The sequence below is a fragment of the Pelodiscus sinensis genome, chromosome 2 (genome assembly GCF_052426305.1).
Source record: "Pelodiscus sinensis isolate ZL-2025 chromosome 2, ASM5242630v1, whole genome shotgun sequence".
Lineage (NCBI taxonomy): Eukaryota > Metazoa > Chordata > Testudines > Trionychidae > Pelodiscus > Pelodiscus sinensis.
This window is the reverse complement of record NC_143053.1, coordinates 264856001-264880200: the sequence shown is the minus strand read 5'-3', so window position 1 is coordinate 264880200 and position 24200 is coordinate 264856001. Positions and strand designations below refer to the sequence as shown.

The 24200-nt window shown below is 57.9% G+C and overlaps 1 protein-coding gene across 1 annotated transcript in view; it reads left to right on the top strand.

Annotated features, from left to right (window-relative positions):
- The window catches only part of DRC11L (dynein regulatory complex subunit 11 like), a 106391-nt gene that overhangs the window by 25760 nt on the left and 56431 nt on the right, over positions 1 to 24200 (top strand). The window contains exons 3-5 of the mRNA XM_075917566.2: positions 14519 to 14638; positions 16326 to 16514; positions 22427 to 22498. Coding sequence (XP_075773681.1) covers positions 14519 to 14638; positions 16326 to 16514; positions 22427 to 22498 — 381 coding nt within the window. The remainder of the gene's footprint in view (positions 1 to 14518; positions 14639 to 16325; positions 16515 to 22426; positions 22499 to 24200) is intronic.

Genomic DNA, 24200 nt, shown 5'->3' with positions numbered 1-24200 from the left:
GGTGGCCGGCGCCCCTTTGAGGCCGAAGGGCAGGACCAGGAACTGATAGAGCCCCAGCGGTGTGATGAAAGCCAACTTCAGTCTGGCCTCCTGGTCTAGCGGCACCTGCCAGTAGCCCTTGGTGAGGTCCAGGGTGGTGAGGTAGCGAGCTCCCCCTGCTTGTCCAGGAGCTCGTCGGGCCTTGGGATCGGGTAGGCGTCGGACACCGTGATGGCGTTGAGCTTCCAGTAGTCCACGCAGAACCAGATCGACCCGTCCTTCTTGGGAACCAGCACCACGGGAGAGGCCCAGGGGCTGGAGGACGGCGGGATCACCCCCAGGGCCAACATGTCCTGGACCTCTCTCTCCAGGTCCTGGGCTGTTTTCCCCATGACCCTGAATGGGGAGCAGCGCACCGGGGGGTGAGTGCCCGTCTGCACCCGGTGGACAGCCAGGCTGGTGAGACCCGGCTTGTCGGAGAACAGCTGCTGGCGGGAGCGCAGCACCTCTCGGATCTCGGCCTGCTGGTCCGGGGTGAGCTGGTCCGAGAGTGAAATTGACTCCAGCGACGAGTCCTCTCCGGTCCCAGGGAACAGGCCCACCAGGGGATCCTCCCCCAGCTCCTCCCAGGGCTTACACACAGCCAGCACCAAGTTCTCCCTGTCCCAGTACGGCTTCATCATGTTCACGTGATACACCCGCTGGCCGCGCGTCCGGCCAGTCAGCTCCACTACGTAGTTCACCTCGTTCAGCTGCTTAATAACCTCGAAGGGGCTGTCCCAGACGGCTTGCAGCTTGTTCTTCCTCATGGGAATCAGGACCATCACCTGGTCCCCGGTAGCGTAGGTGCGGGCCCGGGCATTGTGGTCGTATCAGACCTTCTGCTTCCTTTGGGCCCTGCTCAGGTTCTCTCTGGCCAGGCCCATGAGCTCAACGAGTCTTTCCCGGAACGTCAGGACGTATTCCACGACCGGCTCACCCTCCGGGGAGACCTTCCCCTCCCACTCGTCTTTCAGTAAGTCCAGGAGGTCCCTCACTCACCTCCCATATAACAGCTCGAACGGCGAGAACCCCGTGGACTCCTGGGGCACCTCCCTGTACGCAAACAGCAGGTGGGGTAGGTACTTGTCCCAGTCCTGCGGGTGTTTGTGCATGAAGGTCCGTAGCATCTGCTTCAAAGTCCCATTGAACCTCTCCACCAGCCCGTTGGTCTGGGGGTGACACGCCGAGGCCCAGGTGTGCTGCACCCCACTCTTCTCCCATAAGCACCGGAGCAGGGCTGACATGAAGTTGGATCCCTGGTCCGTGAGAACCTCCTGGGGGAACCCCACCCTGCTGAAAATGGTCAGCAGGGCATCTGCCACCGTGTCTGCCTTGATAGAGGGCAGGTCCATGGCCTCAGGGCAGCGGGTGGCAAAGTCCACCACCACCAGGATGTATTTCTTCCCCGTCTGGGTCGCTCTGTTAAAGGGCCCCACAATACCCATCACCACCTTCTGGAAGGGCTCCTCTATGATGGGCAGGGGTCTCAACGAAGCTTTCCTCCTGTCTTGGGCCTTCCCCACTCGCTGGCAGGAGTCGCAGGACCGGCAGTACCGCTGTACAGCGGCAAACATCCCCGGCCAGTAGAAGTTTTGGAGCAGCCTCAGCCGCGTGCGCCGGATCCCCTGGTGTCCCGAGAACGGGATGTCATGGGCCAGGTGTAGCAGCTTGCGGCGATACCTTTGGGGGACCACCAGCTGCTGCTGGAGCCCCCACTACCCTACCTTCCCGGGAGGAAGCCATTCCCGGTACAGAAATCCCCTCTCCCACCGGAACTTCTCCTGGCAATCTCCTCCTAGGGGTTGAGCTGCACCCAGGTCAGCCCGGTCCCTCAGGGCCTGCAGGGAGGGATCCGCCCGCACCTCCGCCTGGAATTCGGTGGCTGGGGCTGGGAAAGGGCCGTGGTTCCCCCCACTGCCTAAGTCCAACTCTAGGTCTGCTGGGATAGGGCCCTGGGCCCCCTGTTGGGGAACCTCCTCGAGTTCCGGGCCGCCAGCCCCTCGCTTGCTCTGGCTACAGGTGGTGACCAGTGTCCTGTGGGGTCCGTCTGGCCACTCCTCCAGGTCACTCCCCATCAGCACCTCAGTGGGCAAGTGCGGGTGCACCCCCACTTCCTTGGGGCCCTCGGCCTCCCACTTCAGATGCACCCTGGCTACGGGTATCTTAAATGGGGTGCCGCCTATGCCCCTCAGTGTCAGCTGAGTGTCGGGTAGCATACGGTCTGGGGCCACTATGTAGGGTCGGGCCAGCGTCACCTCCGCCCCCATGTCCCAGAAACCCGTCACCTTCCTACCATCCACCTCCAGGGGTATGAGGCAGTCCCTCCGTAGGGGCCGTCCTGCCCCCACCCGGTGCACGGAGAAATCCGCCTCCCGAGGGTCAGACCTCCCAGGGGAGGTGCACTGAGCATCCTCCCCCCCCACCCCGAGCTGAGGTTTGCCAGCCAGCCCCTGCCTCTGGGGCAGCCTGCCCTTCCTCCCGCCCCAGCCAGTTAACCCTGGAAAGTCCCAGGTCATGGGACCTGTTCTTGCGCCTGGTGCATTGAGCCCTCTTGTGGCCTCGTTGCCCACAGCGATGGCAAGTTAGGTTCTGCAGGTCCTTTTGGGTCAGCTCTGCCTGGGCCCTGGCTGGTTTTCTGGGGTATCAATGACTGGTCCTGGTCCCTGGGGCTCGCCTCAGAGGTGTCTCTCTCCGTCGCTCAGCCGAGATCCGGTCTCTGCGTGATTCCCTTTCTCTCCGGGACTCCCGTTTACACCCGGACTGGCTCTCCATGAACTCATCCGCAGTCTCCCGGCCTCCTGGGGGTTCTCTGGTCTTCGGTCCTTGAGCCACAGCCTCAGTTTGGGTGGGCACGCTTCATAGAACTGCTCCATCATGACCAGCTTGAGCAGCTCCTCTGCGGTCTGGGCTCCGACTCCAGACACCCACTTGCGGCCGTATTGCGACAGGCGGGAGGCCAGATCCACATAGGTCTCCTGTGGCCCTTTCTGTACCCCCCGGAACCTCTTCCTGTACATCTCGGGGGTCAGCCCAAACTTGTGCAGCAGGGCCTCCTTGACTCAGATGTAATCCCCTGGCTGTAGGTCCTCCAGCTGACTGAGCACTCCGGCCGCGTCCTGGGTCAGTGCGGGGATGAGCTCCTGCAGCCAGTCAGCTGGGGGGACCCGTTGCAGTCCACAGGCCCTCTCAAAGGAGCTGAGGAACCCGTCTATGTCGCCCACGTCCTTCAGTTGGGCCACCACGAGCCTCTCCAAGTGTCTGGCAGTCCCGGGACCCTGTGGCCCATCCACTCTTGGCACAGCCGGTGCCCCGCCGGTTCTCCGCTCTGCCATGGCCAACTCATGCTGTCGCTGCCTCTCTCGGTCCTGGCGGTCCCTTTCTCGATCTTGGCGCTCCTTCTCTCAGTCCTGGCAGTCCCTCTCTCGATCTTCTACTTCCAATTCCTTGATCCGCAGCTGGATCTCCAGCCGCCGCAGCTCCGCTGGGCTGGCCCCTGCCCTAGATGGGCTACGGCTTGCAGGCCTCCTGCAGGAAGCTGTCTCATCTCTCTGGTGGGTTCCAGCGCTCCTCCCCCTCTCAGAGCCTGACACACTCTCAGCGGGGGTCTGGCTGTTTCCCCTGGGGACAAGATCCTGGCCCTGTGGCTGGTCATTCTCTTCCAACCGGGCAATCAGCTGGGCCTTGGTTGCTTTCCGCACAGGCAAGCCCCTCTCTCTGCACAGCTTCACCAGCTCTGCCTTCAAGAGTCGGGCGTAGGCCATCTGCCCGCTGGTCCCCTCAGTGCAGCCTCACCAGTCTAGTGCTGCAGCACCCCACGATTCTCAGGAACCGCTTCGCTCTGTCTCCAGCACGCCTGGCTCCAGGGCTCTTTCTTCAACTGCGCCTTGTCGCTCGCCGTTGGCAGCTCCATCCACGGGGTGCAGTGCATCCCACCCCTGACACCAGTGTGACGGCGCGTTGGGGGTCCCCCGTCTCCTGCACCCTGAAATGGCACGAACAGACTCCCCCAGCCAGTAGACTGGAGGTAGTTTATTGCTTCTCCAGGATACAGCACAGCACAGATGTAATCTGGTTACAGGAACTGGGGCTAAGAGGCCTCAGTGCCCCCCTTGAGATGGGGGAGTCCCAGCCCCCCTCCCCAGCTCCTTCTCCCCTGCTTTCCAGACGGGAACTAACCACCTCTCCTCCAGCCCTGCCCCCAGCCAGGGCAGCCTTCCACCTTCCTTTGTTTCTCCCCATGGGGGGTGGCTGGTCTGACCAGTTTGGAGCCACCTTTGCATAATGACTCCCCCCTTCCCTGCTGGGTCTTGCTACAGACAGCAGAGGTCGCCCACAGCCCTAGCAAGGTACCCCCACTACATCACACAGGTCACTAGCATAGCATGCATCCTAAACATTCATTTAAAATACCTATAACCAACCACCTGATATTTTACTTCCCTTCCTATTTTCCGTGCTGTCATTTCTTTGATAAGATAACGAGCCTTGTGGATAAGGGAGAAGCGGTGGATGTCATATACCTAGACTTTAGTAAGGCATTTGATACGGTCTCGCATGATATTCTTATTGATAAACTAGGCAAATATAACTTAGATAGGGCCACGATAAGGTGGGTGCATAATTGGCTGGATAACCGTAGTCAGAGAGTTGTTAACGGTTCTAAATCCTGCTGGAAAGGGATAACAAGTGGAGTTCCTCAAGGGTCTGTTTTGGGACCCGTACTGTTCAATATCTTCGTCAATGATGTAGATATTGGGATAGAGAGTACGCTTATTAAGTTTGCGGATGATACCAAACTGGGTGGGGTTGCGACTTCTTTGTAGGATAGGGACATAATTCAAAATGACCTTAGCAAGTTAGAGAAATGGTCAGAGGTAAACAGGATGAGGTTTAATAAAGAGAAATGCAAAGTGCTCCACTTAGGAAGGAACAATCAGTTCCATACATACAAGATGGGAAGCGACTGTCTAGGAAGGAGCATGGCAGAAAGGGATCTAGGGGTCATAGTGGACCACAAGTTGAATATGAGTCAACAGTGTGATGCTGTTGCAAAAAAAGCAAATATGATTCTAGGTTGTATCAACAGGTGTGTTGTAAGCAAAACTCGTGAAGTCATTCTGCCGCTCTACTCTGCACTAGTTAGGCCTCAGCTGGAGTACTGTGTCCAGTTCTGGGCGCCACATTTCAAGAAAGATGTGGAGAAATTGGAAAGGGTACAGAGAAGAGCGACAAGAATGATTAAAGGTTTAGAGAACATGACCTATGAAGCCAGGCTTCATGAACTGGGCTTGTTTATTTTGGAAAAAAGAAGATTAAGGGGGGACATGATAGCGGTTTTCAAATATCTAAAAGGGTGTCACAAGGAGGAAGGAGAAAATTTGTTCCTCTTGGTTTCTGAGGACAGGACAAGGAGTAATGGGCTTAAAGTGCAGCAGGGGAGGTTTAGATTGGACATTAGGAAAAAATTCCTAACTGTCAGGGTGGTCAAATATTGGAATAAATTGCCAAGGGAGGTGGTGGAATCTCCCTCTCTGGAGATATTAAGAACAGGTTAGATAGACATCTGTCAGGGATGGTGTAGACGGAGCTTGGTCCTGCCTTGAGGGCGGGGGGCTGGACTCGATGACCTCTTGAGGTCCCTTCCAGTCCTATTATTCTATGATTCTATGATTGTTTGTGGCTTTGTTTGTTGTCTGTGTTGCTTTATGAAGTGTTCTATGTTTGCGTACTATTAAGCAAATTAAGTGTTGATCTCCAGAAAAATGGTATAAGACTGAGTGAATGCCTTTTACTTTCCAGTGCCAGTGAATATTAGGTACAAGGAGAGCATGACTATTTTCAGTTGACTCATAGATGTGCTTAGCATCTTAATGCTGGATTTGAACCCAGCACCCTTGGCTTCAGAAGGCTGCTCTTTATCTGTTGGGCCACCTGAAGAGCCACACCACCTTCTGTGGATGCCTTATCCTGTCCACTTTCAGCCTGGCAGGCGCTCCAGCACTGGGCAGGTGCCTCACTCCTCACCAGGGTGGGACTCAAACTCACCTCCCCTATCTACAGAGGCTGATGCCTTAAAGCTGTACTTATGTACAGGGGAGGTTTAGATTGGACATTAGGAAAAAATTCCTAACTGTCAGGGTGGTCAAATATTGGAATAAATTGCCAAGGGAGGTGGTGGAATCTCCCTCTCTGGAGATATTTAAGAACAGGTTAGATAGACATCTGTCAGGGATGGTGTAGACGGAGCTTGATCCTGCCTTGAGGGCGGGGGGCTGGACTCGATGACCTCTCGAGGTCCCTTCCAGTCCTATGATTCTATGATTCTATGTGTGGATAATATGCATGCAAGAGGAATAGTTCTGTGAACTGCAAACGTCAGTAGCATGCTAGTATTTTGGCAGATGCTTTGTTTTTTGAGCAGCTTTAGTGGGGATTCTGAAGATGTAGTGTCTGTGGGACAGTGTTCCCACTAAGCCATGTGGCAGCTGAGTCTCTGGCTTGGCGGGTCTGACTGATCATCTGTGACGCTGTGCTGCCACACAGCTTAGAGGGAACACTGCTATAGGAGCAGGTTATCGACGTGGGGCCCTGGAGCATATTTTTATGCTTTTTACTTACTTTGACTATATTGCTGTTTTCAGTACGCTCCATTTTGGGTGTGTTTACTAGCCTGAGTTGGTAGAAAGGATGATTAGACAGAAACCTCGTAAGCTTTGTTCCTCGTTAATTATCCCTTCTTCTAATAGTTTTCTCTGTCCATACCTATGAACTGTTTACAATGCATGTTTCCATCTAAAAGCCTCAGAGGAGTAGATGTTAGTCTGTAACTTGAGAAGGGTAGTTCTGTATCACCTGAGACTAACAAACACACATGCGGAAGTGAGCTTTGCCACAGAAGGTCGTAATACTAATACATGTTTAAACGGGTATTTTTTTGTGCTGGGGGTGCACAGCCACACACAACATCAGTGTTGGTGTTGTACATAAGAAATGTCAACCCGTTCCAGGATGTCAAATGCTAGAGGGAACACTGAGGGATGCCTGCGTTACAGAAGGACTCTTTAAGATCGTGGAGGAAGGCAGAGCAAAAACCAATGGCTGGAAGTGATTGAAAACCAGAATGATTGTAACAAGAGGGCCTGGGGATGCTGCTGAGAGGGTTAAATCGGGGCGAACTGCTTAGAGACAGGACTGCTGACTTCCCAAGCCGGGGGTCCTTCCTTACAGCGTACCAGACCAATCAAAGAGCACTTCTGCTTCACAGCACTGGCTAACAAGAAATCCCACAAGCAACACCCTCCTCCCCCCACACTCCAGTTCTCCTGAGTCACCACCAATAATACTCCTTAGACAAAGAGAAGTTATGAAAACCAATCGCACCAAACCTGAACCGGTTACTCCAATCCCAGAGGACAAACCTCGTTCCCAGGTCAATTTATACCTGAGACTCTTACCCCAAAAGCACGCTTTGACTCTCAAATCAGCAAGTTGATTGGAAGAGAAAGAAAGTTAATGGTGAAATAAATCCAATCTGCATAGCAATTGCAAAGTTCTTGATACAGGCTTGTAGCAGGGATGGAACAATCTTCTGGCTTCAGTCAAGTCTCTGGATCAGACCCATATTGGATGGGTCATTCAATCAAAAGAACATAAGAACGGCCATGCTGGGTCAGACCAACTGTCACTCTAGCCCAGTGTCCTGTCTGCTGACAGTGACCAATGCCAGGTGCCCCAGAGGGAGGGACCACAACAGATGATCATCACGTGATCCCTCCCCCATCACCCACCTCTAGAGAAACAGAGGCTGGGGACACCATTCCTACCCATCCTGGCTAATAGCCATTGATGGACTTACCTCCATGAATTTACCTAGTTCATTTTTGAACCCTGCTTAAGTCCTCGTCTTTACAACATCCTCTTGGCAAGGAGTTCCACAGGTTGACTGTGCACTGAGTGAAGTAAAAACTTCCTTTGGTTTGTTTTAAACCTCCTGCCTATTAACTTCATTTGGTGCCCCTAGTTCTTGTATTGTGGGAATAAATACATAATTTTCCTTATTCACTTTAGAATCATAGCGCTGGAAGAGACCTCAGGAGGTCATCGAGCCTCTTATACTTTCGACCATGGGGAGAGGATCCCGTTGGCTACTAGGGGAAATTTGTCAACTGTCCAGGCAGGACTCAGTTCTTTGCAGGCCCACAGTCCACATTGGGGGTTTCCAGGACAGTCCAGTCAGACCAGTTGGTGCCGCCCAGCTCCATTGTCTATTGACTGTTTCTCAGTGGGCCAATCAGCTTGACGAGCCCTCCGTGACAGGCTGCTGCTCTGTGGGGCACTCCAGGGGCTGACGTATGACACACAGAGCCGGCGGATGCTCAGCTCTCCCAGCGCAAGGAGGAAACATTCCCACAAATGGCACCATCATAGCCCGCAGATCAGGATGTCTCTAGCAAGATCAGCCTGGGTACAAGATGAGTGGCGAATGTAGAACAGTGGTTGTAACAATGATCAAGGTCACATCACAATACAAAACCAACCTGTCACCCGTTAAATGGATTAACAAGTGGCTAATTGGCAGGTCTCACACACCTGTGCATGGGGAGCTGGCATGGAGTGGATGTCCCTCATGGGTCTGGGGAGCGGAAGGAAATGTGAACCCATGGCTGGCCGCAGTGAGGAGCTGGACTAGGGAGGGCAGTTTGGGGTGTCCCTGGAGAACAGAGGTGAGAGGAATGTGTCTGGAGCACTGGCAGTGGGTGAACTGGCTGGGCTGGGCTCGGGCCTGTTTTAGAAGAAGCCAAAAGCCAAGCCAAGGATCTAGGTAGGACAGAAGGTTGCTGCCCCATTTCCCAGGGTTTGACAACTGAGCCACGGCTGTGCGGCTAGCGGTGTGCTCACGTAGCCAGTGCAGCCCAGAGACGGGGCTAAACAGGCTGTCACCTCCATGTGTCCCTGTTCCTGTCGGCCTCCCTGTGACGGACCGGGCCGTGTCTGGGCACAGCTGAGGGCATCCGCTCAGGGCGAATTGCTCAAATCCGGGGCTTCTTACAGCCCCCTTGACTGGTGACCTCTCCACACAGGTCACAAACCAGTCTCACAGAGCGCTTCAGCTGCCTGCCTGAAGCCTCCCGAGCAAAACCCCTCCGACACCCAAGCAATATCCGTGCTCCAGATGGCCCCGGGCCTATACACGGGTGGGGGGTCCTAGCACCCAATCCCACCTACCCTGAACAAGTTCTGTCCGGTTCCAAGAAACCAGCCACAGATCCCTGGTCAATTTACCCTCTGGATCTTACCCACAAATCACGCTGGGCCAATCCTTTAGAATCTATATCTAAAGGTTTATTATTACAAGAAAGAAAAGCCTGAGAGTAAGGTTATTAAAGTACAGTACGTTACATGCACCGAATCTCCCAGTTCTCGATGCAGGCTCTAGCAGAGATGTTGCAGCTGCTGGTTAAAAGTCCTTATTGCACATCCTACGATCAGGATGGGTTCACAGGTCTTCCGGGCTCTTCAATCCCTGCAGTGCTGCCTCTGGGATGAAGTGCTGAGCTGAGAACAAAATGGCATCGACCACATGGCCTCTTTTATCCCCTTCCTGGCCTCTTCTAGTATGTAGCAGGTCACCTGGTCCTCAGCCTCTCTGTGTTCCCTGCTGGCTGCTCTCAGGACAGCCCCCATTCTTTGGGTGTGTCTTTGGCCCATTGAGAACCATTGTTCCACAGGTAATTAGCATGTCTACAGGCTCCACAGGCTCGGCCCTGCCCAATGCTTAACCACATGCAGGGAAATCTTCAGTTTCCACACAGATTACAGATCTACACACACAGACATTATATACTCACATAAACAGTGTACACAGGATCAGAAAACAACAAGCTCCCACTCAATACCCCCCATGGCTCCCTTTCATACAGATTTCTGAGGCCAACACCCCCACCTAGGGGTGCAGCAGCGATCTGGCTGCTTCCCTCCAATTCGGTAATGTGACACTCCCGTACTGCCTGGCTCTCCTGAAGAATTCCTTCTCGGCCTGCCTCTCAGCACGCTGAGGAGTCGTCTTGCTGCCCTTGCAGGAGGAGGACCCTTAGCCCTGGTCTACACTAGGGAATCAGTTTGAAATAATAAGCAGAGTGTCCACACTGCCTAACCCGTTATTTCGAAATAACAGGCTGGTTATTTGGAATCTGTGCTCCTGCTTTCTGTGACATAGTGGGGGTGCTCCCGCCTGGCTGCGCTGGGCTGTGATTCCCAGTGACTCACTCCACATGTGCATTGGCCCAGACCTGAGCAGATAACAGCCCTGTTCCCAGAGAGTGAGATAAAAGAAGAGAGGCGGGGACTGTCCCCAGGCTGGGGGGTAGGGCCGGGGAGTTGAGTCAGTCTCGGCTGGGCTAGGGGGAGGGAGGATATTTTAGACCAAGGAAGGGGGTGATGCCCCTTCCCCCCCAGAGGACTAGGCTGTCTGCCCTGGCTCCTGTGTCAATATCGAGTCCGTGCTGTGCTGTATCTCTGAGAAGCAATAAAACCTTCTACTCCACTGGCCGGCTGAGAGTCACATCTGGCTGCGAAGGGGGGTGCAGGGTCGGGGGCTCCCTGATGCCCTGTCACAGTGGTGTCAGAAGTGGGATCCACTGTGCCCGTGGATGGAGCTTCCAGCAGCAAGTGATGGGGTACAGGAGAAGAAAGGGGGCTTGCACGAGCCAGGCGTGCTGGAGGCAGAGCGAAGTGGTTCCTGGGACGTTGCAGAATTGGCCGGTGAGTCTGCACCCTGGGAATGGCAGGGAGATGACCTACCCCCGACTCCTGAGGGCAGACCTTGTGGGGTGGTGCAAAGAGAGGGGCCTGCCCACAGGAAAAGCAACCAAGGTCCAGCTGATTGCCCGTCTGGAAGAGAGTGGCCCGTTCAGGGGCCGGGATCCTGTCCCAGCGGGGAGCAGCCAGACAGCCCGAGAGCGTCTCAGACCGGAGGAGGGCTGGAGTCCACCAGACAGACGCGGTGCCCACCAGGCCATGCTCTGCCAGCAGCGGCTCGTCCAGGTGGGGTCTCCCCTCGTCAGAGCTGCGATAGCTGGCTACCGATCTGTGGCTAAAGGAATTTGCAGGCGAAAGAGAAGGAGCGCAAAGACTGTAGGGAAGAGCACCAGGAACGGGAGAGACAGCGGCAGCATGAGCGGGCTATGGCAGATCGGAGAAGCGGAGGGGCCCTGGTCTCTAACTTGGAGCATTCTGGATGTGGCCTGGGCTGGCTGGGGAGGCCTGGGAATGTGTGATACCTTTTCCCTGTGAAAGCCTGCAGGTGCTCATGGCTATACATTAGGATTGAGGGGCCCAGAGTTGATCCCTGGGCTGAGGGAGTCGAAATAGGGAAACTTTGAGAACGCAGCCAGCACCCCCATTGCGTCCCACTTTCCTCAGGGAGTGACACTCATTTTGAAATAGCATCAGTGCGGACGCTCCCCTGCTGCTATTTCGAAATAACGACTCCCCAGAGTAATTTGAAGTAATCACTCCCCAGTGCTTCCTGGGACTCTAAACTGAGGTAGTGCATCCACATTACCGGACCCTGCCTTGGACCAATTTTGAGGCTCCCCCATAGAGGGGATGCACTATTTCAGTTTTGTTATTTCAGGAGCTGTTGTTTCAAACTCAGTTATTTTGAAATAATATCCCAGTGCAGATGTGCCCATGGGGACAGGGTTTGCTGCCCTTCGGGTTTCCTGTCTGCAGCGGGGCAGTGGGAGGGACCAGCAAGAGCAAAGCAAGACGCAGCTGGAGACAGATGCTGTGGGGAGGGGCAGCAGTTTAGATGACTTATTTATAATCGATCTGGAGAAAGGGGTAAACAGGGAGGTGGCAAAATTTGCCGATGATCCCATAATACTCAAGATAGTTAAGACCAAAACAGACTGTGAAGAGCTTCAAAAAGATCTCACAAAACTGAGTGACTGGGCAACAAAATGGCAAATGAAATTGAATGTTGATAAATGTAAAGTAACGCACATTGGAAAAAATAACCCCAACTAGACGTACAGTATGATGGGGGCTAATTTTGATACAACTACTCAAAAGAGAGATCTTGGAGTCTCTGTGGATAGTTCTCTGACAGCATCCACGCAGTGTGCAGTGGCATCAAAAAAGCAACCAGAATGTTAGGCATCATGAAAAGGGATAGAGAATAAGACAGAAAATATCTTATTGCCTTTATATAAAACCACAGTCCACATCTTGAATACTGGCACAGATGTGGTCGCCTCAGCTCAAAAAAGATCTATTGGCATCGGAAAAGGTTCAGCAAAGGGCAACAACATGATCTGTGGTTTGGAACAGGTCCCATATGAAGAGAGATTAAAAAGACTTGGACTTTTCATGTTAGAGAAGAGGAGACTCAGGGGGAATATGATAGAGGTCTCTAAAATCATGACTGATGTGAAAAAAGTGAATAAGGAAAATGATTTACTTATTCCCACAATATAAGAACTAGGGGTCCACAAATGAAATTAATAGGCATCAGGTTTAAAACAAACAGAAGGAAGTTTTTGTTCACTCAGTGCACAATCAGCCTGTGGAACTCTTTGCCAGAGGACGTGGTGAAGACCAGGACTTTAACAGGGTTCAAGAAAGAGCTGGATAGATTCATGGAGGTTGGCTCCATCAATGGCTGTTAGCCAGGATGGGTAGGAATGGTGTCCCTAGCCTCTCTTTCTCTGGAGGTGGGTGACAGGGGAGGGATCACCTGTTGTGAGGATTCCCTGTTGTTTTCCCTCCCTCTGGGGCACCTGGCATTGGCCACTGTCAGCAGACAAGACACTGGGGGTATGTCTAGACTCCATGCCCCTGCCGACAGAGGCATGTAAACTAGGCCACCTGATATAGTCAAAGAAGACGGGATTTAAATATTCCCAGCTTCATTAAAATAAACATGGCCGCTGCGCTGTGCCGGCTCAGCTGATCATCGACACAGCGCGTCAGTCAAGACGCGGATCGGTCGACAAGGGAAGCCTCTGTCGACCGCTCCGTTACGCCTCGTGAAACAAGGTTTGCAGGAGCCGTCGACAAAGGCTTCCCGTGTTGACTGATCCGCGTCCTGACTCGCGCGCTGTGCCGATGATCAGCTGAGCCGGCACAGCACACGGCCATGTTTATTTGAATGGAGCCGGGGATATTTAAATCCCGGCTTCTTTGACTATGTCGGGTGGCCTAGTTTACATGCCTCTGTCGGCAGGGGCATGGAGTCTAGACATACCCTGGGTTAGACGACCCAGTCTGGCCGTTCTTCTGACGTTCTCATGACGGAGGCTGCAGTGGGGAGTGAGGGCTGTACTCAGCGCTCTCCATCCTGGGGCGAGGGAGGGGCGCCCTTCTCTATGGGCCTGTGGACCTGGCCCTGCTGAAGGAGCAGGGACGAGGGGAGGGCTAACGCAGGCCCTGGCTGGGCTGTCCTGCCTTTGGCTTGCAGGATCCCCACTCACGAGAGAGAAAACCATCACCAGATTTTAAAAGATTGGACGTTGCTGTTCTGGTCGGGATGGGGGTCCCCTAGTCAGCGTTCCCCGCTCTCCCCAGTTGGGCCCTGCTGCAGGGACTCTGAGGGTCTGTCTACACTAGCCCCCTAGTTCGAACTAGGGTGGTTAAAGTATCAATCGAAGTTGCAAATGAAGCCTGGGATTTAAATATCCCGGGCTTCATTTGCATCTTGCCGGGCGCCGCCATTTTTAAATCCCCGTTAGTGCGGACTCTGTGCCCGCGGCTCCACGCGGCTCCACGCGGCACGGAGTAGGTAGTTCGAATTAGGCTTTCTCCTTCGAAATACCGTTACACCTCGTGTAGCCGTGGGCATAGAGTCCGCACTAAGGGGGATTTAAAAATGGCGGCGCCCAGCAAGATGCAAATGAAGCCCGGGATATTTAAATCCCAGGCTTCATGTGCAACTTCGAATGCCTACATTAACCACCCAGTTCGAACTGGGGGCTAGTGTAGACAGACCCTCACTTCCCAGCTCCTCATCCTGCCCCCACACCCCCCCATCAGCTCAGCCCCTGCAGCCCCCCCTCTGCTGCTCCTGCCCAATCCCCAGGGGTCCCCAGGTCTGGAGGGTGGCGTGGGGGAGTGGGATACACCCTGGGCTGTTGCTCACAGGAGGGGGGGAGAGCAGAGCGGCTCTTTGCACACCGTTGCCCACAAGGCCAGCGAGGGGAGGGCAGAGCCAGCAGGGCCCCGGAGCCGGGGAACTCAAATGACGCCCCCTAAGCCCCTCGCTGCCCCAGCAGCAGACACAATGTTCCACTCTGGGTCCCAGTGGCGCCCCCCCACTTTGGCCTCGCGGCCGGGCCAGCGCCGAGCGCCAGCCTGAGCCGTGCCGGGAGCTGGAGCCTGGCAGGGGAGCGCAAGGAGGCTCCGCCATCCTTGGACCCAAACCCAAGCGCGGGCGGTGTGGGCGAGAGGGAGTCGGGCAGGGCGGCGACGTTAACGGGAGGATGCTGTTCTCTCTCAGGCAGACATGGAGGTGCCCATTCCCAAGTACTTTGTGAGCCAGAGAGCCAAGGCCCTGAAGGAGCGTCAGCAGGTGCTGTCGCAGATCCTGGCGCGGCTGGAACCCAGCATGCCCGCTGGGGTAAGTGCTCAAGCTGCTGTGCAGGCGGCTCTGCTCTCTGTGGGGCCCTGGCTGGGGCTGGCCGTGGGGCGTGTGGGCGGCTCTGCTCTCTCTGGGGCCCTGGCTGGGGCTGGCCGTGGGGCGTGCGGGCGTCTCTGCTCTCTCTGGGGCCCTGGCTGGGGCTGGCCGTGGGGCGTGTGGGCGGCTCTGCTCTCTGTGGGGCCCTGGCTGGGGCTGGCCGTGGGGCGTGCGGGCGGCTCTGCTCTCTGTGGGGCCCTGGCTGGGGCTGGATGTGGGGCATGAGGGCGGCTCTGCTCTCTGTGGGGCCCTGGCTGGGGCTGGCCGTGGGGCGTGAGGGCAGCTCTGCTCTCTGTGGGGCCCTGGCTAGGGCTGGCCGTGGGGCGTGTAGGCGGCTCTGCTCTCTGTGGGGCCCTGGCTGGGGCTGGCCGTGGGGCGTGCGGGCGGCTCTGCTCTCTGTGGGGCCCTGGCTGGGGCTGGCCGTGGGGCGTGTGGGCGGCTCTGCTCTCTGTGGGGCCCTGGCTGGGGCTGGCCGTGGGGCGTGCAGGCGGCTCTGTTCAGTGTGGGGCCCTGGCTGGGGCTGGCCGTGGGGCGTGCGGGCGGCTCCGCTCTCTCTGGGGCCCTGGCTGGGACTGGCCGTGGGGCGTGCGGGCGGCTCTGCTCTCTGTGGGGCCCTGGCTGGGGCTGGCCGTGGGGCGTGCGGGCGGCTCTGCTCTCTGTGGGGCCCTGGCTGGGGCTGGCCGTGGGGCGTGCGGGCGGCTCCGCTCTCTGTGGGGCCCTGGCTGGGGCTGGCCGTGGGGCGTGCGGGCGGCTCCGCTCTCTGTGGGGCCCTGGCTGGGGCTGGCCGTGGGGCGTGCGGGCGGCTCCGCTCTCTGTGGGGCCCTGGCTGGGGCTGGCCGTGGGGCGTGCGGGCGGCTCCGCTCTCTGTGGGGCCCTGGCTGGGGCTGGCCGTGGGGCGTGCGGGTGGCTCTGCTCTCTGTGGGGCCCTGGCTGGGGCTGGCCGTGGGGCGTGCGGGCGGCTCTGCTCTCTGTGGGGCCCTGGCTGGGGCTGGCCGTGGGGCGTGCGGGCGGCTCCGCTCTCTGTGGGGCCCTGGCTGGGGCTGGCCGTGGGGCGTGCGGGCGGCTCTGCTCTCTGTGGGGCCCTGGCTGGGGCTGGCCGTGGGGCGTGCGGGCGGCTCTGCTCTCTGTGGGGCCCTGGCTGGGGCTGGCCGTGGGGCGTGCGGGCGGCTCTGCTCTCTGTGGGGCCCTGGCTGGGGCTGGCCGTGGGGCGTGCGGGCGGCTCTGCTCTCTGTGGGGCCCTGGCTGGGGCTGGCCGTGGTGCGTGTGGGCGGCTCTGCTCTCTGTGGGGCCCTGGCTGGGGCTGGCCGTGGGGCGTGCGGGCGGCCCTGCTCTCTGTGGGGCCCTGGCTGGGGCTGGCCGTGGGGCGTGAGGGCGGCTCCGCTCTCTGTGGGGCCCTGGTTGGGGCTGGCCGTGGGGCGTGAGGGCGGCTCCGCTCTCTCTGGGGCCCTGGCTGGGGCTGGCCGTGGGGCGTGCGGGCGGCTCCGCTCTCTGTGGGGCCCTGGCTGGGGCTGGCCGTGGGGCGTGCGGGCGGCTCCGTTCTCCGTGAGCCGCCCATGCAGTGGGCAGTTTCTGGATTGGCGCGGTGGCGGGTGGTCCGATTCCCAGCCCTCACTGTGATCCTCTCCCACAGCCGTCCCGGGTGGCCATGCTGCGGGACGAGGCCGTGCAGCTGGTGCAGATGGCGGAGCGGATGCGCCAGAGCCGCCTGCGTGCCAAGTTCATGCGGGAGATCCGGCGGGATGAGGAGCGAGAGAGGCGGGCTCGGGATAGTGGAGCCAAGGAGCCTGACCGTGAGCAGGCCGCCCTCTGCATCCAGAAGGTGTGGCCCAGGGCTCGGGGGGCGCAGGGTCCCCAGCACTCCGGGTGCTCGAAGTCAGGTCTGAGCGGTTCTGCCCCCGCTCTGTGTCACTGGGTGGGGAGTCTCTGGGCCTGCACCCCAACTGCAGCCGGGGGCGACTCCGCCTGGTGGCTCGTTATCTCCCAGGGACGCAGCATAGCACTGGCTTGTCAGCACAGGGACCGGGAGCAGCCAGCACCATCCCTCTTGGGATGAGGGGGCCCAGAGCCAGGGCCCTGCCCTCTCTGCCCCCAAGCCAGGGCCCTGCCCCCCAAGCCAGCCAAACTAAGCCCCATGCAGAAGTCTGGTTCTGGCACCTCCTCCCGGCGTTTGGTTTGCTTCCAGGCAGAAAGGGGTCACCTCGCCATCCCTGCTTGGCTTAGGTCATGAGGGGCATGGGCCTGTGTGCACGAGCTGGGCTGGGGGAGCCACTCTCAGTGGGAGTCACCCCTGGGATTGCCATCCCCAGCTAGGGACTGGGGCAGGGCCCCGGGAAACTGAGGCACGCACACGGCATTACTACAGCACGGTAGAACTGACATGTGACATAACAAGGTGAATGAAAACCGCCCTTGTCACACCCTGTGACTCCCACCTCTCTCTCTGCCCTCCCCCACTGCCTGCGTCCAGTCCCCAGGCTGAGATGTACCTGGGGGGGGGGGGGGGGGGCACTGTCTCGTGGCTGCAGTTCTGCCTCAGCCCTGGCAGTGGCTGTCTTGGACTGTCTGAGGACAGACACCTCTGCATTGCCAGCTGCTCAGAGCCAGCAGGCTCCCTCGCCCTTCTTCCGCTGGGACTTCTCCCCTGTCGGATGCCCAGCACAGCCTGCGAGTCAGCCTGGCTCTGGCATGCAGCCTGTTGCTGCTGGCCTGCATGGGGTGGCACGCCGGCCAGGCCACGGCACGGGGCTCACCTGCGGCGTGGGGAGCGAGGGGGCTTGGTGCCCTGCAGGCAGCGGTGCTGAGGCCCCGGTCCCTGCCTCGTGTTAGGCTGTGTGGGGTGTTTGCCCCAGGGAACACAGCTGCCAGCTCCAGTGGGCCCGCACAGATCGAGGGGGCAGGGCAGAGAGCGGGAGAGGTGTTGGGGCAGAGTGCGGCTCCTCCCCGCTTCCTGCGCAGTGGTGAGGCTGCCCCTGCTGCGGCCTGTGCTTGCTGACCAAAGCCGGAGTCACCAAGCAACCAATTCCTCCCTGCTCATCCGAATCGAGTCCAAATGGGCTGTTCCCCTGGTTACTTCCTCCACTTTCGGAAGCAAACTGTCCCCTGGGTGTTCCAGGAACTCAGGAAAACGCGCATTTCACCATATTGCTTCTGCAACAGGCAGGCCAAGTCCCCCATTGCTTCCCGGGGAAGTAGGAATAAGGGCGCTTTTTCCGGAGGATCGGGGCCAGTGTAGACGCTCTTTTCCGGCTTTTCTAAAAGCCGGAAAAAAGCGGCGGACATTTTTATTTAAATGCCGCGGGGGATATTTAAATCCCCCGCGGATTTCCCTATTACGACTTGTGAAATTAACATGCCCCTTCCGGAAAAGGGGCCAATGTAGACGAGCCCCAGGTGTGTATCGGCTTGATGGTGATATTGCAGCTTCTAAGCCAATATTCCACTCACCAGATGTTTTCCACCAAGCCTGTCGTGTCAATTAGCTCCCAGTGTAGCTTGTGTGCTGGTACTTCTAGTTCTTCCTGCTCTTCATACTCCTCGCAGCCGCATGTAAATGTCTGAAATACTCACGCACCCCCTTTGCTCGTCTGTGATCCCATGAGCACCACCATCTCGCCGCTGCTCAGCTGCCCTTTCCTGTGCTTACTATGGACTTTAGCCACTTGCAAAATAGTGGCAAAATAGTCCAAAGCCGCCCTCAGGGGCCGGCCTGAATGACTTCGCGGGCGGGTCCCTTCCAGTTCCAGGGCTGCATGATCCTCGCCAGGCAGGGAAAAGGCCGAGAGAGACCCAGCAGCAGCTCGTGATGCCATCCTGAGCCAGGCTGCCCTCCTGTAAAACATACTCCCACAACTGGGGACCCAGCCATGTGCTTCAGCCCCTGGATAATGCTGGCTCCTGGGGCCAACAACAACCCCTAACCTGTGTGTCCCAGCAACTCCCATTCGCCTCTGAGCCAAGCCCCGGGCGTGGAGAAGTCGTGCATCTGGGAGGCCACTTGCATTGAGCCTGGAACCCCCCCCCCCCGGGGATGTCTGAGCTGAAGGACTCCCCTCCAGAACCCACGCGATCCCTAATCTGACCTGGGAAATCCCGGCCAGAGACCTGCCCCAAAGCACCCTCAGAGCAGCGCATCTTGGGCTGAACACGTGTCCATTATGGCCCTTGGGAAACAGCTCCAAGGGTTAAGGCCCCTCCCTGTCAAAGCCATGCCCCTTAGTTCCAGTCTGGCTTCAAGGCTCAGTGTTTGACTTTCTCTGCTTGACTGGGCAGCCCATGACTGACGATCTCTCCCCGCGTAGCTACATCTCAGGCCTGTCCGCAGGGGTGCAGAGGCTGCAAACACCCCCCATGGCTCCCCAGGGGCCCTCGCAGGGCCAATTCCAGATGAGCTGGGGAAGGCTGGGGCGGTTTGTTGCTCCAGCCTCCCTCCCCTGTGCTCCAGCTGGCCGGGAAATGACGGGGGCTGATTCTTGCCCTCTCCGCAGAAGTGAAGCCAGGGGTGGGGTTGGGCCATGTAGCAGGAGCAGGGCAGCCACCAGCCCCTCCTACCTCCTGGGAGATTCTGCCCCAGCCCTCCCGGGCAACTGGGCACTTTTTGGAATATTATTGAATCCAGGGCAGAAAGAGACCTCAGGAGTCGTGTCCAGCCCCCTGCCCAAAGCAGGATCAACCCCAACTAAATCAATCCAGCCCGGGCCTTGCCCAGCCAGGACTGGACACCTCTAGGGATGGAGATTCCACCCCCTCCCTGGGGAACCCAGCCCAGCGCTTCCCCACCCGCCTAGGGAAAGCGTGTTTTCTAATCTCCAGCCTGGACCTCCCGCACTGTAACTGGAGCCCACTGCTCCTTGTTCTGCCACCTGCCCCACTGAGAACAGCCTCTCTCCATCCCCTCTGGAACCTTGCTTTTTCACTTGTGAGAGTACAGCAAGCTCCCAGAAGGCAATTGCTACAACCCTTGACGTGTTTAATTGAGTTCTAACAAAATCATGTTACCAGTCACTCTTCCCGCTCACGTTTTTAATTGCCCTCTCCTAAGTACGACTCTTGCATGACCATTTTGAACTCCAAGATATTAAAAACAGGCGTCCACATTTACCAAAAAAGCACCCCTCCCCCGACATTTCTGCGCACGGGCCTGCTTCTGAACTGTAGTCCAGCCCCCCGCTAGCCGCCTCCTTGCTGAATTGGCGAGAGAGAGGCTGTCGCTGGACACGTGGGTGGAGTTCTCAGTCCCCGGCCAGAGACTGGGGAAAGGGTGCCCCTCCCCGCACCAAGAGGAGGCATGGGCTGGGCAGCTTCTCCGCTTCCCTTGCTCATCAGTGATCTCTCCGGCATCTGGGCCATGGCTGATGAGCCTGGAACACTGGACAGCAGGCATCGCCTCCCCAGCTGCCCCCGAGCCGTCCCATCCGCGCACAGGCCAGGTGGCCACCTTGTGCTTTGGGGCCCCCATGGAGGCTGCCCCAACTGTCTATGGGTGCGCCCCCATATTGATGGGAGCCCGTGGGACTGAAGGTGGCCTGTGGGATTATGTGGGGGGCAGCAAGGGGGTTCCCTCCTACTCATCACTGGGCAGCGGGAGCCTGGCAGGTGCAGACACAGACCCAGCAGCCTGTGCCTCTCCCAGCCAGGTTGCGTTGCTTCACTGCAGCAGCAGGCAGCCCACTGCACTGTGCCCTCCGGAGCCCTGCGCACTGTGGGGCGCTGAGTGGGATGGGGGGGTCGGGGTGCTCCGCTTTCCGTCCATGGGGAACTGGAGCGACCTGGCTTGGAGAGGGTGGCGGCATGGCACAAGCTGCTGGGCGCGTCACGCCACTTCCTGGGCTCCCACCGCTCTGTGAGTGCAGGGGGCCCGACCCTGCTGCCCCCCCACGCTAGGCCCCCCGTAATTCCCTGGCTTGCCAAGCTCAGGGGAGGGGGTAATGTGGGCAGGAAGAGGGGGGCAGGATTTGAGGGACTGGGTAGACTGGAAACAGGATGGGGCAGGAAGAGGAGGGACAGGGTGGAGCCTGGGGAGGGGATCAGGGACCAGGGACCAGGGACATCCGTGACTTGCATAGTGCATAAATAAGCAAAAACCTGCCTCCCGGGGTTGAGTGGCAGCAGCTGTGCAAAGGAAGTCTTAGTCTTCCCTGGCCTATTCTACCCGCCATCTAGGGAACAGAAATATTCATTGACTACCTCTGCCTTTTCTGCATTAATACTGATAGCTCAGCCGTTTCCATCTTGTAATGAACCAATACTATTGTTAGGCATCTCCTGGTGCCCTAATATATTTTTAAAATGCCTCATTACAGTTCTTAACTCTTCCAGTCATAGAGTCCTCCTTGTGTCACTTTGCTTCCCTTATCACTTTTCTACAAGGCCTAGCTTCTTCCTTATCTTTATTACTATCAACGTCGCCTCTCTTCCATTTGTTACATTTTTTTATAGTTGGCTTCATTTCTCTTCTAAATCAGGCAGGTTTGTTTTTGTTTTTGTCCGTTTGTTTGTTTGTTTTAAACCAGCACAGACTACTTCCTCAGTTGTGAGATTATTGACTTTTGGGTCATGAGTCCCAAATGATAATTCACTTTTTTTCTGATTTAATTCTTCCTCACAGTTGATTTGGCTCATGATTGTTTTCAGCTTTGTGAAACTGCCCCTATTAAATGACCAACTATATAGATTATTGGTGTGGAGTCTAGTCTGTTGGCACATTACAAATGTGAGCTAATCATGAGCCTTGTAACTGTTGTAATTCATTTTTAGTTCTGTAATCAGATTCTCTTTGTTTGTTAGGACAAAGTTTAAAATCAAGAATTCCCTTGTGTTGACTGCAACACTTTTTGAATTGGATATTGTAATATTGCCAGCCTGAAACCTCTGGCATATGTCACTCAAATTGAAGTCTACCATGATCACACAGTGTCCCCCTACATATTGCAGAGAGCTGTGGAAGGAAATGTAGCTCTTCTGCTGGGTAGTGCCAGCAGCAGGCAGGGCTGGGTTCAGTATCTAGGGGTCCATCTCGCACAGAACTGGCTCGAGCTCCTACCCAGTAGCCTGGGCGGGCGCCTCTGAGAGGCGATGCTTCCCCACTCGCACACTGTGACGTAGTGGGGGGACTTGCTGGGCTGTGGTGACCCCTGCAGTCTGGAGCAAGACCCGGCAGGGAAAACCTCACTATGCAAAGGTACCATACCTGTTGAACCAGCCTTCCCCCCATGGGGAGAAACAAAGGGAGGTGGATGCTGCCCTGGCTGGGGGCAGGGCTGGGAGAGGTAGAGTTAGTTCCTGTCTGGAAAGCAGGGGAGAAGGAGCTGGGGAGGGGGCTGGGACTCCCCTATCTCAAGGGGGGGCACTGAGGCCTCTTAGCCCCAGTTCCTGTAACCAGATTACATCTGTGCTGTGCTGTATCCTGGAGGAGCAATAAACCACCCTCAATTCCACTGGCTGGTGGAGTCTGTTCGTGCCATTTCGGGGTGCAGGAGACGGGGAACCCCAATGCGCTGTCACACACGCACAGAGTCTGAGCGTAGAAAAGAAACTTTTAATGAAAGAGAGAGAGAAGTCACATGGCATCAGGTTGAGGCTCTTAAGGGTGAGGGACACACAGGGCGCCACAGAGCCCATCCGAGCCAGGTTGAGGGCCTTGTGCACGGACCCTGGTGGGGGCTGGCAGCATGGTGCCAGGGGGAGGGGCTCTGTGCCCTGGATCTCACATCCCGGTGGGCCTTCTTCCCATAGGTCTGGAAAGGCTGCCTGCAACGCAGATGCACCAAGCTGGAGAGAGAGAGGGAGATGGCCTTTATCGGCATGGTGAGTCCCTCCCCAGCCCTCGGCATGGCCCTGGCCGCATAGCCCATGTGTCCCTGCCTCACCAGCAGCAGTGTCTGGACGTGAGCTCCTCCCCCCACCATGTCCACTGCCTGAGGCTCCACCCCCACCCGCCCCCATCGCCTGAGGCGCCGCCCCCACCGCCTGAGGCACCGCCCCACTCGTGTCCACCGCCTGAGGCTCCGCCCCCACCACCTGAGGCTCCGCCCCCACCACCTGAGGCTCCGCCCCACCTGCCTCCACTGCCTGAGGCTTTGCCCCCACCCGCACCCACCACCTGAGGCTCCGCTCCCCCACCCATGTGCACTGCCTGATACTCCGCGCCCCACCTGTGTGCAGCGTCTGACGCTCTGTGCCTGCACCTGCGCCTACTGCCTGATGCTCCGCCCCCCCACCTGTGTGCACCGCCTGAAGCTCCACGCCCCCTCCACGCCCACCGCCTGACACTCCGCGCCCCCACCCGCGCGCACCACCTGATGCTCCGCCCCCCGACCCATGCCCACTGCCTGATGCTCCACCCCCCCAACCACACGCACCACCTGATGCTCTGCCCCCCGACCCATGACCACCGCCTGAGGCTCTCCCCCCAAACCACACGCACCACCTGACGCTCTGCCCCCCCACCCATGCCCACCGCCTGATGCTCTCCCCCCAAACCACATGCACCACCTGACGCTCTGCCCCCCGACCCATGCCCACCGCCTGATGCTCTCCCCCCAAACCACACGCACCACCTGACGCTCTGCCCCCCGACCCATGCCCACCGCCTGATGCTCTCCCCCCAAACCACACGCACCACCTGACGCTCTGCCCCCCGACCCATGCCCACCGCCTGATGCTCTCCCCCCAAACCACACGCACCACCTGACGCTCTGCCCCCCGACCCATGCCCACCGCCTGATGCTCTCCCCCCAAACCACACGCACCACCTGACGCTCTGCCCCCCGACCCATGCCCACCGCCTGATGCTCCACCCCCCCAACCACACGCACCACCTGATGCTCTGCCCCCCGACCCATGCCCACTGCCTGATGCTCTCCCCCCAAACCACACGCACCACCTGACGCTCTGCCCCCCGACCCATGCCCACCGCCTGATGCTCCACCCCCCCAAACCACACACACTACCTGATGCTCTCCCAACCCCAGTAGCAGTTCCAACTCTCAGATCCCTGCGGCTGTTGGTTTATTGTACCCACCAGAAATGCAGGTTGCTCTGGGGTGGGCAGAGCCTCAGTGCTAGCGGTGCTTTGAGCTCAGTGCCATGGCCAGGTTGCCGACAGAGAGGGAGCAACAGGGACAGTAGCACTGGCTGGAGTCCTGGCACTTTAAACCACCGCCAGAGCACCGTGCGCTACATGCAGTTCTCAGGGCTGGGGGGGAGCACTGAATGTGGGCAGCGCTGAGGGTGTGGGGGAGGGGGTAGCGTGGGCAGTGCTGATGGCGGGTGGGGGGGTAGCATGGGCAGCGCTGGGGGGGTAGCTGTGACGGACCGGGCCGTGTCTGGGCACAGCTGCGGGCGTCCGCTCAGGGCGAATTGCTCAAATCCGGGGCTCCTTACAGCCCCCGACTAGTGACCTCTCCGAACAGGCCACAAACCAGTCCCACAGAGCGCTTCAGCTGCCTGCCTGAAGCCTCCCGAGCAAAACCCCTCCGACGCCCCATCAATATCCGTGCCCCAGATG